The sequence below is a fragment of the Chelonoidis abingdonii genome, chromosome 23 (assembly GCF_003597395.2).
Source record: "Chelonoidis abingdonii isolate Lonesome George chromosome 23, CheloAbing_2.0, whole genome shotgun sequence".
In the NCBI taxonomy this organism is placed as follows: Eukaryota; Metazoa; Chordata; order Testudines; family Testudinidae; genus Chelonoidis; species Chelonoidis abingdonii.
This window is the reverse complement of record NC_133791.1, coordinates 4,918,574-4,935,325: the sequence shown is the minus strand read 5'-3', so window position 1 is coordinate 4,935,325 and position 16,752 is coordinate 4,918,574. Positions and strand designations below refer to the sequence as shown.

At 41.5% G+C, this 16,752-nt stretch overlaps 1 protein-coding gene across 3 annotated transcripts in view; it reads right to left on the bottom strand.

Annotated features, from left to right (window-relative positions):
* Positions 1–16,752, bottom strand: part of PANK4 (pantothenate kinase 4 (inactive)) — a 29,780-nt gene that overhangs the window by 6,958 nt on the left and 6,070 nt on the right. For 2 of the 3 annotated variants that reach the window (XM_032763868.2, XM_075060192.1), the window contains exons 2-11: positions 15,411–15,594; positions 13,505–13,597; positions 10,787–10,940; positions 9,313–9,494; positions 7,630–7,711; positions 6,241–6,341; positions 4,568–4,723; positions 3,535–3,647; positions 2,043–2,130; positions 1,152–1,303 (exon numbers count right to left, since the gene is read on the bottom strand). In XM_032763868.2, coding sequence (XP_032619759.1) covers positions 1,152–1,303; positions 2,043–2,130; positions 3,535–3,647; positions 4,568–4,723; positions 6,241–6,341; positions 7,630–7,711; positions 9,313–9,494; positions 10,787–10,940; positions 13,505–13,597; positions 15,411–15,575 — 1,286 coding nt within the window. In that variant the 5' untranslated portion in view covers positions 15,576–15,594. The remainder of the gene's footprint in view (positions 1–1,151; positions 1,304–2,042; positions 2,131–3,534; positions 3,648–4,567; positions 4,724–6,240; positions 6,342–7,629; positions 7,712–9,312; positions 9,495–10,786; positions 10,941–13,504; positions 13,598–15,410; positions 15,595–16,752) is intronic. The other variant, XM_075060191.1, reaches the window with a different exon arrangement.

The window sequence follows — 16,752 nt, the reverse complement described above, 5'->3', positions numbered from 1 at the left end:
CCACGGTAAAATTTCTCGAGCCAGTTGTGAATGACATTAACTTGTAAAAAGCGACAAAGAGTCCTGTGGCACCTTATAGACTAACAGACGTATTGGAGCATAAGCTTTCGTGGGTGAATACCCACATCGTCAGACGCACGTGGTGGAAATTTCCAGAGGCAGGTATAAATATGCAGGCAAGAATCACTGATCACAATACTTCTGTCTGTAAGGTGCCACAGGACTCTGTCGCTTTTTACAGATCCAGACTAACATGGTTACCGCTCTGATACTTGACATTAACTTGGACATCTTCCCTTAATCCTCTCTTCTGAAGGAAGAGAACATGCACTGATGAATAGGTGGGTGTTCAGATCTATATTAGTAACTACAGTTGGTCATTTTAGAAACTGAAATTCTGTGAAATACTAGGCTAAATCGGATTGGCCATGGAAGCATTCACAGAATACAAGTTTGTTTAAAGTACTTCTCAAAGAGTGTTTTCTGGAAGGGGTCTATCCCAACGTATCAAGCTTATACAGAAAGCCAAAGAGCCAAATCATCCTGGCAGATACCCAAGGTTACCTCCTGTTGGTTTTAAAGGGGAGTTTCGTATGCGCATCTCCCATAAGTCAGACCTCAGAGTTTAAGGCAGCCAACTGTGAGATACCTAAATACCCGCATTCTCACAGTATCTAGGGCTGACGGGAATGAGGAATTCATTAGTGTGGAAGAGTCCAGATAAAGATGTAGTCTGAGCAAAGTACAGATTGATTCCCATTCCGCCATCCCTAATTACACACCACTTGGTGAACACGTGCTATCAGCTCCTAGGCCAGCAGTGGGAAGTACACGCTCATCTTCCAGGGACGTAACGCCGAGCGAAGTGGAACACGTACCCCAAGCAGTGTGTCCACTACAAGCAACGTGGGCAGAACTTCTGCATTATGATTACTGCATTCAAACATTCCTAGTGACACACCTGCCCATTTTAGGGGGTGATAATGGTGAATTTCCTGCACCCCAACAAGTCTTGCAAATAAACAACCAGCATATGAAGGTGAAATACAAGTTATTCCATTAAAATTGGATTGGTGCACTTCAATTTGTTAAAAGAAAGATGGGATACTTAGTGTCTTAAAAATGGTGTTTTTAAAATATTTAGCACCTACTCTGAGACTGCTTTTGCTCCCCAGTCAAAGACATTCCCCGCAAGAAGTCCTTTCACCAGAGCAAACTGCCTCTCCTCCCAGCCTAATGAATCCAAAGATTCGATTACGCTTGGAAAACATTTTAACGCTATGCCATTTTCTTTCTGCTTTACCTGTAAGAAAGATATGAGACATTGGATTTATAGATGAAAAATTCTTACCCATCATTGGTTGCCTCAGTGCCAAGACCACCTCCAAGCATTCTCCTCTAGGTTCATGGCCTCTAATGGACCAACAAGTTACTGTTATCAGCATGCTTAGTATGAACAAGTAAAAATAAAATATCTCCTCAGCTGTTAATAACTGCATTAATGCTAGAAAAAGAGCGGAAATTGCTATTGTTCCTTTTCAAGACAGTGACAGGACAATGGATCTTGGCCAGCAGGAAGAAGTAGTGTCAAGTGAGCCATCAACAACAACAAACAAACAAAAACAAGCCTAAGCAAAGGCATCGCCATGATAATCAGCCTTGCGAAACGCATGCATCCTCCTTATATTTACTATAAATGTAACAGTGAAAAACCCTAGTGATAATGATTAGCCGATATAATGTGTGTGTTTTGAGAGGTTAACAGAATATCTGACTTAAAAGAGTAAAGGTGGGCTGGGAATAGGGGAACAAGACGTTTCTTTGATTTAGATTGTAACAAAAATATTCAATGCCTTGCAATCACCCTGATTGCCTTTCATGACCCCCAGGGATAGTGACCCACCAGCCGCGAATTCTGCCTTAAGCTATCCAGTCCCCTTCTCCTCACCATGAGCAGCTACCTACCTCCATCAAGTTTGAGAGGATGCAAAAATATCTTGAACTTACATTTTTGTCCACCCTGTAAAGCAAGAAGGACTTACCTTTGAATAGGGGTCTGGAAAGCTGAATTCATTTAGACAATGCTCCCTTGTATCCAACAAACTTCTCACTGTTAAGGTGCCATAGGCACTGAAAGAAAGAGTGAGAAAGGAGGATCAGCTGCTTCAGAGAGTGGAGGAAGAATTGTTTCTCTCCCCATGCCCACCATCTTCATCTGGCCATTAAACCACTATAATGACTACTTCTAGGATAGTTGCAGTGTCTAGACCATCACGTTTTACTGTGCTATAAATATTAAATATCTTTAAGTTCAAGTAATTGTGGTCAGATCAATATGGTTAACTAGGAGCACAGGCGCCTCTGATGCTAGGAAGGCACTACCATACAGAAGATTGTCCATTGCGGTTTGTGCACACACAATTAGCTAGAACGAGACACAGTACTGATTAGCTGGACATCTGACTCTAGAGAGGTCCTTACCCTTATTTTTCATATATTACCTCTTAAAGTATCAGTCCACAGCCTACTCTTAATATGGGCCAAGATTATCAACAATGGGGGCCTACAGCAAGCTTCACTTATGGCCATACAATGGAATGTTGATTCCTACCCCAGGAGACAGCTGTCATTTGGATTTCTTGGGATGCAGAAATATTTTGTTTCCTACTAATGCGTCTGAACACCCTATATAAAAAAACACCAATTTCTTCCCATATGCATCTGTAACAGGTGGCCTGCCCCTTTAAGGGTAAGGAACCCCTGGGCTAGCCAATCTGTTCAGATAGCCTCACCTCACCACACCTGTGCAGGATGTAGGATTTTAAAAAGGGAGGAAGCCCAGCATCAGGGGCATGGCAGCTGAACTGCAGCTGTAGAGCTGACTCCTGTGGTGGGTCACTGGAAAAAGGTGCCAAGCTCCAGGGAGGCAATCCGTGGGCTCCGGAGGAACCTGAGAGGCTCAAGCCTGGAGAAGGGTTAAAGATGCTTAATTTAGCTTTGTTTGTTGTTTTGAGTTCTACTGAGGGGTCCCCAGAGATTGACAGAAGAGTGTCAATCTGTTCAATTCTGTTTGAGTTGGAAGGACTTTGCTGCTGGCTCCCGGAGGTGCCAGGTGAAGGAATGTTGAAGAAGCTAAATAAGGGCCTGACTAGTTATAGCTGGAATTGGATTCCCCGGAAAGGGACTGAACTCTTAAGTGTGAGCTGGCTGGAGGGCCGAGTCACTCAGCCAGATTAACAGAGGGTCTGAACAGCCATCAGGAGGAGGCAACCAAGCAGAACGCCCAGCAATGCTGCACCCAGCCCTGAGAGGGCACCAGCTGGTGAGTCACCTCTATATGCATGGGGCTTACTGTGGGGTAGGAACCTATAAAATCAGTAGTTTTAATTTTATTTCTTATGCACATGACATAAATGTAACATGCAGGGAACAAAGAATTACAAAACAGTGAGCTACTTGCTAACACATGCATATTAAACATTTACTAAATCACATCTAAGTTCACTGTACTCACTGGAAAAAGCCCACACTTACAAAGGCTGCTGTCTGAGTGTCTGAAGCTTATTCCAATACTTCTGTCGGAACTTTTCTGCTCGTTCAGCTGCATCAATAGAGTCTGGCTGACTGGCCATAGCACGTTTCACTACCTGACAGAGAAACAGGGAGGCTGGTTTAGAGATGCCAAATGCATTACCCATCATATGAGGGTAGAAGGCAATAGTCTCAATGGCTCAAGTTCAGGCTTGGAAATATTTGTTCTGTCTTCTGTACTGTTCAGTGCCCCCATACCACCCCCAAAGAAGTTTAGACTTGAGGTTTTTCCCCCAGATTCAAGTCGTAGGGTGAAGGATATGCATTCAGAGGAAAGAGTTATCTAAAAATAAGTGCTTACTATTGTTTGATTAATAAGGGGGGGGGGGGGCAATTCCAGATAATCCCAAAAGCTAGAAGCATCTGATACAACATTCTACCAGTCTGCTACAATAAATTCAAATCATCTGCTCTTTAGTTAACATGCGGTTTAAGGTAACTCTTTTTATATCTAATACATTCTTTGGATGGGTTTGCATACTATGGCTACAGGAATTCAGGAGTGATTTATAAACACAGAATCAATTAAGAGTATGACAGTCACGTGAATCATTTAAGTTAGGCCAAACCATATTCATCTGACTCACACCAGTAGTTCCACTGCAGTCAGGGGGACTGCTTAAAAGAATAAGGACACCAGGATTTGGCCCTTTAGGCATTACCATCTTTGCCCCCTCGTGTGTGTGTGTGTTTAAACCGGGAGCATACAGTGGAATTTAAATAATAAAATGCTTTGAAAACTGTTCAAAAAAGGTCACAAGGAAAAAAAGTAATTCCAACTGTGCTGAGGTAAGAGTGTCCAGAGAACTTCCACCCATGCATCTATAGGATTTGCAAGAGGAGAAGGCTCCATTCATCCATAAGTGTAACTGTGTGCTCAAGTTAGCAGTCTGAGCTCATCCAGGTCAGCCCACAGAAAAATCTATTTGCCAAATCATGAAAATGTTTAGATACACTATTGCATTGTGATCCTTACCCCATCCAAAGCCTCCTCAAAGCAAGTGAGCCAATATTTCCTGGCCATGGCATCATCAGTGAGGTCAACAGTGTCAGGGATGTACGTGGATGGGTCCTTTAGCAAGGGCAGGTTAACAAGCGGTCGCTCCAACCGATCCATTTCGAACATGTCAAACTGGGAAGTGATGGGAAAAATAAAGGTTAATTAAACTAACTCAAACAGGCTGGTCCAGTAAGATTGACTTGTAATGAGACTAGCCAACAGTAGTTACAACTTAGTGGACAGCTGCATTAGAGTGTGCATAGAGTATAGTAAAGAATGTTTCCACAACTGACAAAGCTTTGCCTTGACATCTTAGGAGTTTTTCATTTAAAAAAAAGTTTCTAGTAATCCCCCTATTTCTTTCCCTTTCCCACAAGTTTCCTGGTAAAACGAGAGCGGGATCATTCTGAAAGATTCGAGCACACATTTTCCCCTCCATTTCAGTTAACGCATTCCTGTTTGCTGCCCTTCCCCCAGAGCCCTTAAAACAACCTTTAGGGTCAAATGTTTCCTGTAAGTTTTAAGAACAGGCAACACACACACAATTCTACCTGTACAAATATTCTGTTTCATATTTTAAAAAACGTAGTAAAGTGCATAGATTTATTTTTGCAAATGAAACTGCATATTTTGCACACAGTTACCTGTTCTCACCTATGTATATGTACAACTTAGACACCCACTTTACATTTTTGCCCAGTCAGATCAGAGCTAGGAAGGTTAGAAACTGAGCACTCAAGTATTTCAGTGGTTTTACATACAGCCTCTGAACACTATTCCTAGTGTATATGCTACTCCTTATCTAGGTACAGCAATAATCCACAAGACGTTGACATTGATGGACCTTGGCCAGCATCTCAATGTCTCACAAACAACATCTTGTGTGTGTGAATTCCCAAAATTTTTTTTATTTAAATATTCTCCTAAAACATTATCCAAGATTGAGTGTAAATCATACAAGTGTTTTTTACTACAAAATTAACATTGACTGCGGCTTCTTTACTAAAGAATCCTATCACCATTCCCTGGAGTGACAGGAAGAGTACACCACACACGAGACAGGTTTTCCACCTGTTGAGACTCAAGATCAAGCATATGGATCATATTAAGGACATTACTTGTGTCTGAAATAGTTCAGTATACTCCTTATACTGCTTTAGGCATTAGCTGTGGCAATGGCAATAGAAGAAACACCAACACTGGTTTTTGAATGTCGAATTGAGGATCTGATTTTCACTTAGTTGGTTTTAAAAAGTTGACTTGCAGATTTTGGGCTCAGTTTTCAAGATACATTTTACCAACTGCACATGCAACACTCTGTGCACAAGTATTGGACTAATTTGCAACTCAAACCACTCTGGGTCTAAGTGGCTATCTATGTACACAACTGATTTGCATGTGCAGTCTCATTAACTGTGATGACAAGATTGACAGCCATTCAACTGGGTGTCAAACTTTTTGGGGGGAGGAAATCAGGCTACAAATTATTTACTTGGGATCTTGAACTATTATTTAAGATGGCGCGGTGTGTGTGTGCAGGGAAGGTAGTTAGGAGTTTGATAGTTTTATTACAGTCCTGAAGTCTCATGAGGGTTCTAAATGATCTCTCGGGGAAGACAGCTTCTGGTCCTAGAAAGACAGTACCTTACCGTGCCACTCCTTGCACGTTGCATGGGGCAGAGATCGGGTGAAGGGCTCATAAGGCCAGAACTCCCAGCATAATTCTCTCCCCAACTGTACTCGTTGGGATCTGGAGGAACAGAGATGGAGGCCATAAACTGAAAGTAAGACTGTCTATACCACGAGTGATTGTTAATGTCTAGATGCCTTTGTGTAGGTTTTAAATAAAGACAAATGCAAGGAAAAAGAGCCATAGAAATAATGTTTTAAAAAGTCCAGACTTACTCAACCATCCAGCTAATTAGTAATTTGGGGCATCTTATTTACTGAATATGGGAAGGGGCAGAAACCCTAAGTTTTAGAAATGATCACTACATCTCTTTTTAATATAGTAAACCTTTAAAAAAAAAGGGGGGGGGGGGAGAAGATACTGTCAATTCCGGGAAGAAAAAAAAACAAACAAACATTTTCTCTTATCTCCAAGCCCCTGTTTTTATTTCCAAACCTAGTACATCTTCATCTTTAAAAATATTTAATTCTCTTATTAAGAATGCATTGCAACCAATTAGTTTAATAAACTCTTTAAAGTTATTTCTAGGAAGAATTTTTTTTTTAATGCACTAGTCAGAGTGTGGGATATACAGCTACAGAAAAAGCATGCCTTGTATAGCAGGGGATTCCTAGTTACTCTTCCCAGATCCACAGAACCTCTACCAATTTGCATAGCTTCTTAGTACCTTAGTTTTCCCTCTCTGTAAAATGGGTATGAAAATTTCCTGCTTTACAGGAGTATTATGAGGCTTAATAATCTTTGCAAATGCAGAGATCGCTGGATAAGTTTTATTAACCTCAATCTGTCTCGTTCTGTTCCCACCCTAACACACAAACTGAGTGGCTTGTCAATACAGCAACCACAAATAGTGGTAACTAATCAGAGAGTGCAGCACCAGAGCTCTATAGTCAGCAAAAACAACCTCTAACAGAAGAATGCTAGGAGCAGACATGTACTCTTCAACTACTGAGGCGTTTTTATGGGCAAAAGAACGCAATTTCATAATTCCATTATTTCTATACTAGCACACTCGCCATATTCAGAAAATGTCCTCTCTGGAGAGGAGATAAATCAGAAGCCTGGATTTCCCTCTGCCTTTAGAGAGGAGGTTGCTCTTGGCACAGTCACCGTGGGGAGGGGAGAGAGAATAAGCAAATCCTCCAGGCCCCTCAAAGCGGAGCAAGGAAATGGAGTAAACAGATCTCCCTGCCAGAAGAAAATAAGTGTTTACAAAATAAATGTGTGCTGTTAATGGCAAATGTATTTGATTAACCAATGATTTACATGCAGCCTCTTGAAAGAAGCTTGGACTAACACTGACATTTTAGAACACTGCATATACAGAACAGAGTGATGCTGTACTTACTGTCTTGTTCAGCTCCTTTTAAAAATGCCCCAATGGCTCCCAGGTAGCCTTCATGTCTCAGGAACAATGCCTGAACCTCTCCCTGCCACAATATGAAACATTGCATTTGGATGGCCCCTGATTGCTAACATGCACTTTGTCACTAATTTACACTTAAGTATAACACAGATAAACCGGCTAGAATATTTTATTGTATCCATGCTACATTCCAACACACTTCAGTAATGTCAATGGTGCCGTAGGAGGCATATTTGAAACATCTCTTTTCAGCATGTGCTACTTACACCTACCAGCCCAGGATTATGAGGCAGACAGGGAAGATGCAAGGAGAAATATGCAGTTTGTTCAAAGACTGAATAATCATGGAATTGTAATTGGCCAGTGCTTCAGTACAGAAAGGAACTGCAACTTCCCAAGGAAAAGTGCTGTTAATGGCAGGGCATTTGGCACATTCATTCATGTTTGGCAGTGCATCTCTCAGAACCATGACACTCAGTTCCTTCCTCTACTTCACTCCCTCTCACATCACACTGGCTCAAGACCCAAGAACACACTGGAATGTCCATGCAAATGGAGAGAGCCAACACACCTGCGCACGCACACACTCTTTGTTAAAACCAGTCAAGGAGATATTCATTGTCAACACCAGAAAGCAAGACCATCCTCAATACAATGCAGGAATCTCAGAGTGCTAATGAGGGGTACCCATTATCCACCAAATTCCCTCACCTTCCTAGGCAATGAGAAATATTGTGGAAACTGGGAGGGAGAGAGGGGACAAAATCAGCTCCCCCATAGAGGAGCTCACAACAGAACGTTAACATTTACTTGGGGTACAGCAAAAAACCAGCACTGACTTCACAACTCACTTACATTAGTAGTTAAGGAGGAAACTAGCAGTTTCCTAAAGCTTGCAGCTAGTCTATAAAAAGGCATTGTAGGGGTATGACAGAGGGGGATCAGAGAGAAATTGAAAAAAGAGAAAAGATCGAGAGACCCAACCCTGGAGAGTTGAGAGTGAAAAATCTAAGCATCGATGCTTAGGGGGTCCAAATACCATTAAGTTTATAAAGCTGCCACACATGTGGGGACTAGTCTATATTCTGACAAACCAACAGACCTAAAACCAGCTCTTGGCTCTGGATTTCACCCACACTCTCAGGTCACAAAACTCTGGAACTAGGGAAAGCCTCTGTAAAGGGGAAAATTACACTTTGAAATGATTTCAGATAGCTATTTTAAAAGGAATGGCAGTGATATTTTTTAACGCGGATATCAGTTGCAGGTTTTATCATAGAAGAACAATCCCACACTGAATTTGACAAGAGAATTTGAAATTAACAAGAGGAATTGAATAATCATGGTAGCATGTGAGGAAGATGGAAAGGATCAATGCTGAGCAGCTACAGGACAACTGAGACTGTTAGAAAACCCACAGACAAGTACTCTGCATAACTGTTTGCCACTGATCTTTATAGCAGTACTTGACCTTTAGTAAAGGATGGCCCCAGTCAGTGGTCGGTCATTATTAAATAACCATGTGTTACAGATTCACTGCATTACTTTGATCATGCTGCCAGCTTGGTACATTTGAAAACAACTATGTTGAGGTCTTGCAGCAAATTGGGAAAGATAGGAACACAAGAACAAGTCTTGGGTTCCTGAGAGCTTAGTTTTTATTACCTTGGAGAAGAAGTTAATACTGTAGGTGATTGTGCGCATAGTGACTGGGTGACCCCGAATAAAGAATCCTCCAAAGTAAATTTTGTGTAGGTTATGGAGTTTAGCATAGAGGCAGGCAAGCTGTCCAATATCATTACTGATCATGTGCAGTAAACTCTTTGCCATATCATCTTTAGAAAATTCTAAAGGAAAGAAATAATAAAACACATTAAAAATGGTTGAATCATGCCCAAGTGGACATTATTTTTAGGCAGACTATGAGCAAAGTTCATCCCCAGGGTAGCTCCACTGGCTTCTTTAGACTAGAATAGGGATGAATTTGGCTTCAAGGAAGGAAGTTCAGCCCTATCATACACTGCTCATTTCCTGCTTGCATGGGGATTAACACAGCTAGTGGAGTTGGTCAGGAATTCTTCAGCAAAACATTTTTTCATTAGAAAATACTGACCAGTTGAAACAAACTGTGGGAAAGGGTCAGTTTCAATGAATTTTTTGACTAAAAAAACATTGATAAAAACTTTGAAACTGTCAGCTTCTTTATAAGTTTTCTAAATGAAAAGTTCTGTTTTTCTGGTTCAAAAGGACTTTCAAAATTGAAGCTAGTTATAGTAAACTTTCAAAGTATTTCAAAATAGAAACATTTCATTAATCCAAATCAACTTTTTTAGATTTTAGGTTTGTGAAAATTTCTCTTGCTCCTGATTTCAAAATCTGATTTTTCACAGGATGGGGAAAGTTTCTTGCCTAGCTCTAATAGCTGGTTTTATGGGATTAGGACACTTTTTTTGTTTGAAAAATTATTGGAAGTCTCTAGGATAGAAAGCTAAATTGATAGCCAATAACTTTACTTTTATATAGTGATTTTTATTTCTACATACATACACAGGATCACATCTATGATGAGAGGAAACCTGTTAAGAAGGGTAGTGTGGCTACTACCAGTTAAGTAGAGTGAACACACTGCTAGGTCCATTTGGGACTGGACTCAATTGATCTGCTAGTTCCCCAGTGCTGAAGAGGACAGATGTCAAACTGTTTACCATCAGCTGTGCAGTTAAAGCACAAGCGACAGATTTTATAGGCATTTAAAGCAGAACAGGAAAGGAGGATCTTAAGCTAGCCTACTCCTTTGGAGACAGATACTAGCCTAGTATTCAGAGGGCCAGAAAGGACGTGGTTGCATCCATTCCTCTCCACTAGCTAGAAAGAAGAACTCTGAAGAATCAGGCCAATACAGACATTGGTCCTTGTGAGGTTGTGGGGACTTCATAAAAATCCCATGACACAGGGAAATGAGTACTAGAGAAGTTGGTAACTACATTCTCATCCTTTAAGTATTTGAAAGTGTCTCAAATATTCACACAATCAACATATTAAAGTAAAATGGGCAACAGGCAAAATATAGTATGATCTATACAGCAAATCTTGAGTTGACTCATTCCCCCCCCCCCCCCCCCCCCCGCCCTGTTGGTACCTTTATCTGCTGTGGCAGATTTCCCAAAGCTGCTAGCTATTAGATTTCCACTTAGCCCCAGTGTCTGGTAGGCCCCACCATACACATCTTTCACCAGCATGTCAACATTTGTATGCTGTCCCTTTGAAGCAAGCTGCAGCAATTCATCAAATTTCTACGGAAGAAAAGCAAAGTGTTACTCCAGGTTTTCTGGATTGCCGGATAATCTTGTCTGAATCTCAAACTTCTGCAGAACTCTTAGTAAGAGTAGTCATTCAAAAAAACCCAGCCCCCACCAAACAAACAGGCATTCCTTGTATTTCAGATCTCCAGGACTGACTCCCCAGCCTAATCTTAGAGCAGAGCTTCACAATCTCATATTGTAACCACTTCTCTCCAAATCAGGCCTCAGATGACCTTATGCAAGTAACTGGTTGAAAGATGTCGTCCCCCCTGCCCCCGAAGACTGGAAATGAGGAATGTGCAAGTGTCCTCCAAGTTTGTTGCTCGCAACCCTTTAGAGTATTGCTGCTCTCTGGCAGGGAGGTTGTGGAATCTCCATCTCTGGAGATATTTAAGAGTAGGTTAGGTAAATGTCTATCAGGGATGGTCTAGACAGTATTTGGTCCTGCCATGAGGGCAGAGAACTGGACTCCGGATGACCTCATTTCGAGGTCGCCTACAGTCCTAGAGTCTATGAGAACTCTGTCCTAGATAGCAAGGTGCAAAACAAGACATATGCAACCTTTCATCAAAACAACTCTCATAATGCTTCAGAATTCAAATAGAGTTGCACAGGCATATATAAATAGAAATGTGTCCCAGTAGCCCTAGATACTTGGGATTCTATAATGTTTCAAGAACAGATTAGCAAAAAGCTTAGCTCAGTAATCTTCACCTCACCCTGATTACAGGATACATTTCTAGTAAACTGCAAGTGAACTCATAAGAGCTACTCTGGATCAAGTCTTAATACTACAGCATCTTTTCATTCCTTCCTTGTTCCTAGGACTGCTGGTGTACCTAGCACCTTTCAGGTATCAGCACGAATAGAATCCAGTCGACCTGCCACAAGGCAAGCGCACCTATCCCCTACCTCGGGGTGGGGTGGCGGAAAGAAGAGCCGAGTGGGCTTAGTATAGGATGAGTGGATTATGTCTCAGGTATTTAAGTTCCAAAGTAAAGCCTAAAGAGAGGCCGTCTGTCCCAGCTAGAGAGTTATTAAGAAAGCACCAAAATAATCTAGCAGCAGATTAGTCCCTGCCCATTTTGGGATCCCACTGCTTACAGTTCAGCTATAAACCTTGTTAGAAGCCTAGCCATGTTGCTCCTCCAAGCCAGTAAAGGAGACTTGTTGAAAAGTCTCCGACTAATTAATGTATCCAAAAAAACAACTGGCGAATAATGTCTCTCCCTTTGACCTCCCCTGACAAGTTCCTGATATGTAACGGCTCTCCTGTGTAACAGCCATTTACAGTCACTGAATCTTGACACAGAAAAACCACCTGCTTCAAACATGTTGAGTTAAACACAGCAGCACCAGACTAGGCCTGTGGATTGGCAATTGGCCTTCCATTCTCTGAATGTACAAATCCCTGAAATGCACAGGAACTGAGCTAGCCCTCTTGCCTCAGATATACTTGCAATACCAGGCGCTCTCATAGACTCATAGGTCAGAAGGGACCACATGAATCATACTCGTCTGACCTCCTGCACAAAGCAGGCCATAAGAACCCTACCCATCCACTTCTATAAAAACGTAACCTATGTCCGAGTTATTGAAGTCTTCAAATTGTGGTTTGAAGAACCTCAACAGAGAATTCACCAGCAAGTGACCCATGCCTCATGCTGCAGGGGAAGGCGAAAAACCTCCAGAGCGTCAGCCAATCTGCCCTGGAGGAAAATTCCTTCCCGACCCCAAATATGGCAATCAGCTAAACCCTGAGCATGTGGGCAAGACTCACCAGCCAGTAGTCAGGAAAGAATTCTTTGCAGTAACTCTGATTCCATCCCATCCAACATCCCATCGCAGACCATTGAGCAGACCTATCTGCTGATAATCCAAGGACAATTGCCAAAATTAAACTATCCATCTCGACTTTGCTGCTCTTCAGAACTTCAGACTGAAACTGAACCTGGAGATCAGATCTCAAGATCTGAGCAGCTCATTCATGTTGGAACACAGGGCACAGAAAATCAACAGGTAACATGGAGCAGACTGTACTCAAACTGTACACAGTGAGGGAAAAGACTATTAAAGAATAAAAGGGAATTATACCACACCCGCCCCCTGCACAATCCTAGAAACTGGAAAAAAAAAATCCTCTATCCCAGGCAGTGTCAGCCTTTTGCCCACTTGACAGGTATTTCTTTATTGCTTTGTCCTCTGTGTTTCTAATGGGGCTTTTTTGGTGTATTGCCTGGATTTATACACTAGTATCACAGAGGATGTTATCACAGCTCAGGGGCCCAGGCTGGTTGTTTAATAGCAGCAGCAGACACAACAGGGAACAAAAGAGCATTTAATAGAGAATATAAAGATAAACTGCACAGTGCATTAATGGCAATTAAAAGAAAATTCTGTGGCGGAATAGTGGTTCTTAATGTGCAAGGTTAGAAATCATCATTCTCCACCACATTGGTTTTTCCTCTTTTTCTAAAGAGGAACAACACAACTGAAGGCCTCTTAGTAGCACCCCTGTATTTCCCCATTCTACTTAAACTGCAATTGTCAAATACCTTTGTTTTCGTGAGTAAAGCTCCGAGACCCCAGAAAGTTCCCCCTCCGATTGAACTCCCTCCAATCCATTCAAATTTGTCCCCTGTTTCCACCTGAGTCAAACACAAGTTTATCAAACAATCAATCATGGATATAAGTATGAATTAATGCGCAACACACCTATAAACAGATTAACATATGGACTCCAGACAATGGAACGGATGCACACAGTATGAATAAATGCTGTCAACAGGGCAGCTTAATGATCTAAATACCAGGTGTGAAACATATGGACTCCATGGAACTATACGATCCAATCTCAGCAGGATCCATTTAGCCCTTTATCTTTAGATACAGACTTGCTGCATGAAATTCAGTTTATGGTCTTCAGGATGACTCCTTAGAAGTCAGAAGTCCCTTCTGCTCTATGGACAAACTAACATCTCACAGTATCTGTCAGAGTAGGGGTTTGCTTACGAGCCCTGGCCAAAATTCCCTCCCTTTTTTTCTCCCCACATGTTCAGTGTGCCAGCTGTCTACTTGGCTGCCACACTCCAACAGAGGTGGCAGCATTTCAATGGCAAAATTATCTTATGTAAAAAATTTGTAGCATCTTTGTCTTTAGATTGTAAGAACTGGGTATGTCTGCACTGGAATACAGTACCTGCAGCTGGCCCAAGTCAGCTGACTCAGGCTCATGGGACTCGAGCTAAGGGGCTACAGAACTGCAGTGTAGCTCTTTGGGCTCCAGCCCGATGACATGGGCCAGCCACTAGTATTGTATTGCAATGCAGACCTACCCACTGTGTCTAAAATGTTTGTACAGATCACAGCACAATCTTAATTGAGGCCTTTGGGTACTTCTACTACAATAGTTACAAAAATATAAGAAGTTATCTGTAGGCAGAGATTCCTTGTCTTTGTTACGTATCCAAGTTAGACTTTGAAATCCTACATTGCTCCTATAATCTCTCCCTCTATATCTGGCCCACTGGTTACCATATAGCTTTTTATTTAACCCAGGGCACTTAGCGATTCACTCTACAGAACTACAGGTGTGCTTTTATAGCAAGAGTTGCTTTAATGGATTGACCATGATTTTAACTGCTACAGATGTGCATGGGATGATTACTAGATTTAACTTAGAGGATATTAACTATGACAACACAACCCTTGTCACATGCTGAGAGTTGGAAACTGTTAGTCACTAACACAATGTACAGTGCTCTTGATCATAACTAATCCTCTAAAACTTCTGAAGCAGGCAAGCATTGCCACCCTGCATACCCACTTTCTATACTGAGAAGTTCAAGCAAAGAAATTAGAAGCAGGTATTCTTATTCTGCTCAGAGCATCCATCTCAAGGCTGAAGGCTTGTCTACACTAGAAATGCTACAGCAGTGCAACTACGCTGCTGCAGTGCTTCAGTCTAAACACTACCTACACTGACAGGAGGGGGTACTCTCATCAGTAAAGGTAATCCACCTCATCCCAGAGACATAACAATGAAGATGTGATTTCCCAGCATGGACCAGCCCTAAGCTTTTATTCACAAGTGGCTGCCAAAAGTGTTATGATTTTTTTTGCTCACATTTTTTTTTTTTTTTTTTGAGTATTATGTATGTCATTTGCAGCTATTACACTAGCCTCTTTAACCACAGTCTTATCCAATTAAAAGGGGACAGATGGTAGTCCAGGGGAAAAGCAGGTAAAGATTATATTAAAAAATGGAAGTCAACATGTGCAGTTTTGGTTTCTTGTTTAAAATTTGGTATCAACCCAGAAAGGAAACAAATGTCAATCTGACAGCCTTATTTGTAGATCTAGATGACTACCGTTCACCAGTCTGAGGACACCACACACACACTCTCTCTCTCTCTCTTTCTCTCTCTCTCTCTTAATGAAATAGTCTAATGGCTTACTCACCTTCACTATAGAAACCCCAGAGCCAATATTGACTAACAAATAAGGGAAAATATTTGGATGATTTGTCTGAAATCGGAATTCAGTATCTGAATCTTTCTGGTATGCAAACACCTCATGGGGTATATTTTTTAACACAAAGTTACACCCTTTAATTAGGCAAGTCATTACATCTTCTTTATCCACCCTAAAGAGAAAACACACACACTTATAAACAGAATAATCCTAAAGACAATATGCCCTTTAAAAATTACCTTTTTTCACACAAATCCAATAACAAGTAAAAAGCAACACTTGGCAGGAAAACAGAAATCAAAAATCCCTTTTAATGGCTTATGATTTTGGACACAGACTAAATAGATTTGTTGTGTACAGAAAAATATTGACATGAGAAAATACAATAGTTACAGGCTAAAGATTCCAGAGCTTTGCAATTCCTGTTAAGGAACTGGTAGCATTTATACAGAGCTTCAAATTTTTATTCCACTGTGATAGGTATTCCAGAGATAGGAATGATAGCTTTGATAGGAACTATCCTCAAAATGAATCAAAAGCACTTTAGAAACTGAGAGAGAATCACTTGCCCACCACTGAAATGCAGCCACCTCTGAGACAGTCGAACTGTCTAACATCAGAGTCACGCTACCCAGTGTTTAAGACACAAAGGTATGATTACCACGTGCAGCTGAAACTGCAGGGAGAGTTTTAGGGAAGCAGAATATACTAACTATGCTGGAGTTTAGCCAGGACCCTGAAATTAAGACCCCTATTGTGTCAAACTGTTAGATCTTTAGTGACCTTAGTTACTTGTCAACTGAAAGACGGCATGTATGGCAGCACAGCACACCCTACGAACATGCTGGGGAAATTCAGTACCAATACAGAGGGAGAAGTATCTCCTACTGAATTATAATCACATCATCTGGAACTTACTTGTTCCTTGATCAGAGGGGTAGCCGTGTTAGCCGTCTGGATCTGTAAAAGCAGCAAAGAGTCCTGTGGCACCTTATAGACTAACAGACATATTGGAGCATGAGCTTTCATGGGTGAATACCCACTTCATCAGACGTATTCCCCGATGAAAGCTCATGCTCCAATATGTCTGTTAGTCTATAAGGTGCCACAGGACTCTTTGCTGCTTTTACAGATCCAGACGGCTAACACGGCTACCCCTCTGATCAAGGAACAAGTAAGTTCCAGATGATGTGATTATAATTCAGTAGGAGATACTTCTCCCTCTGTATTGGTACTGAATTTCCCCAGCATGTTCGTAGGGTGTGCTGTGCTGCCATACATGCCGTCTTTCAGTTGACAAGTAACTAAGGTCACTAAAGATCTAACAGTT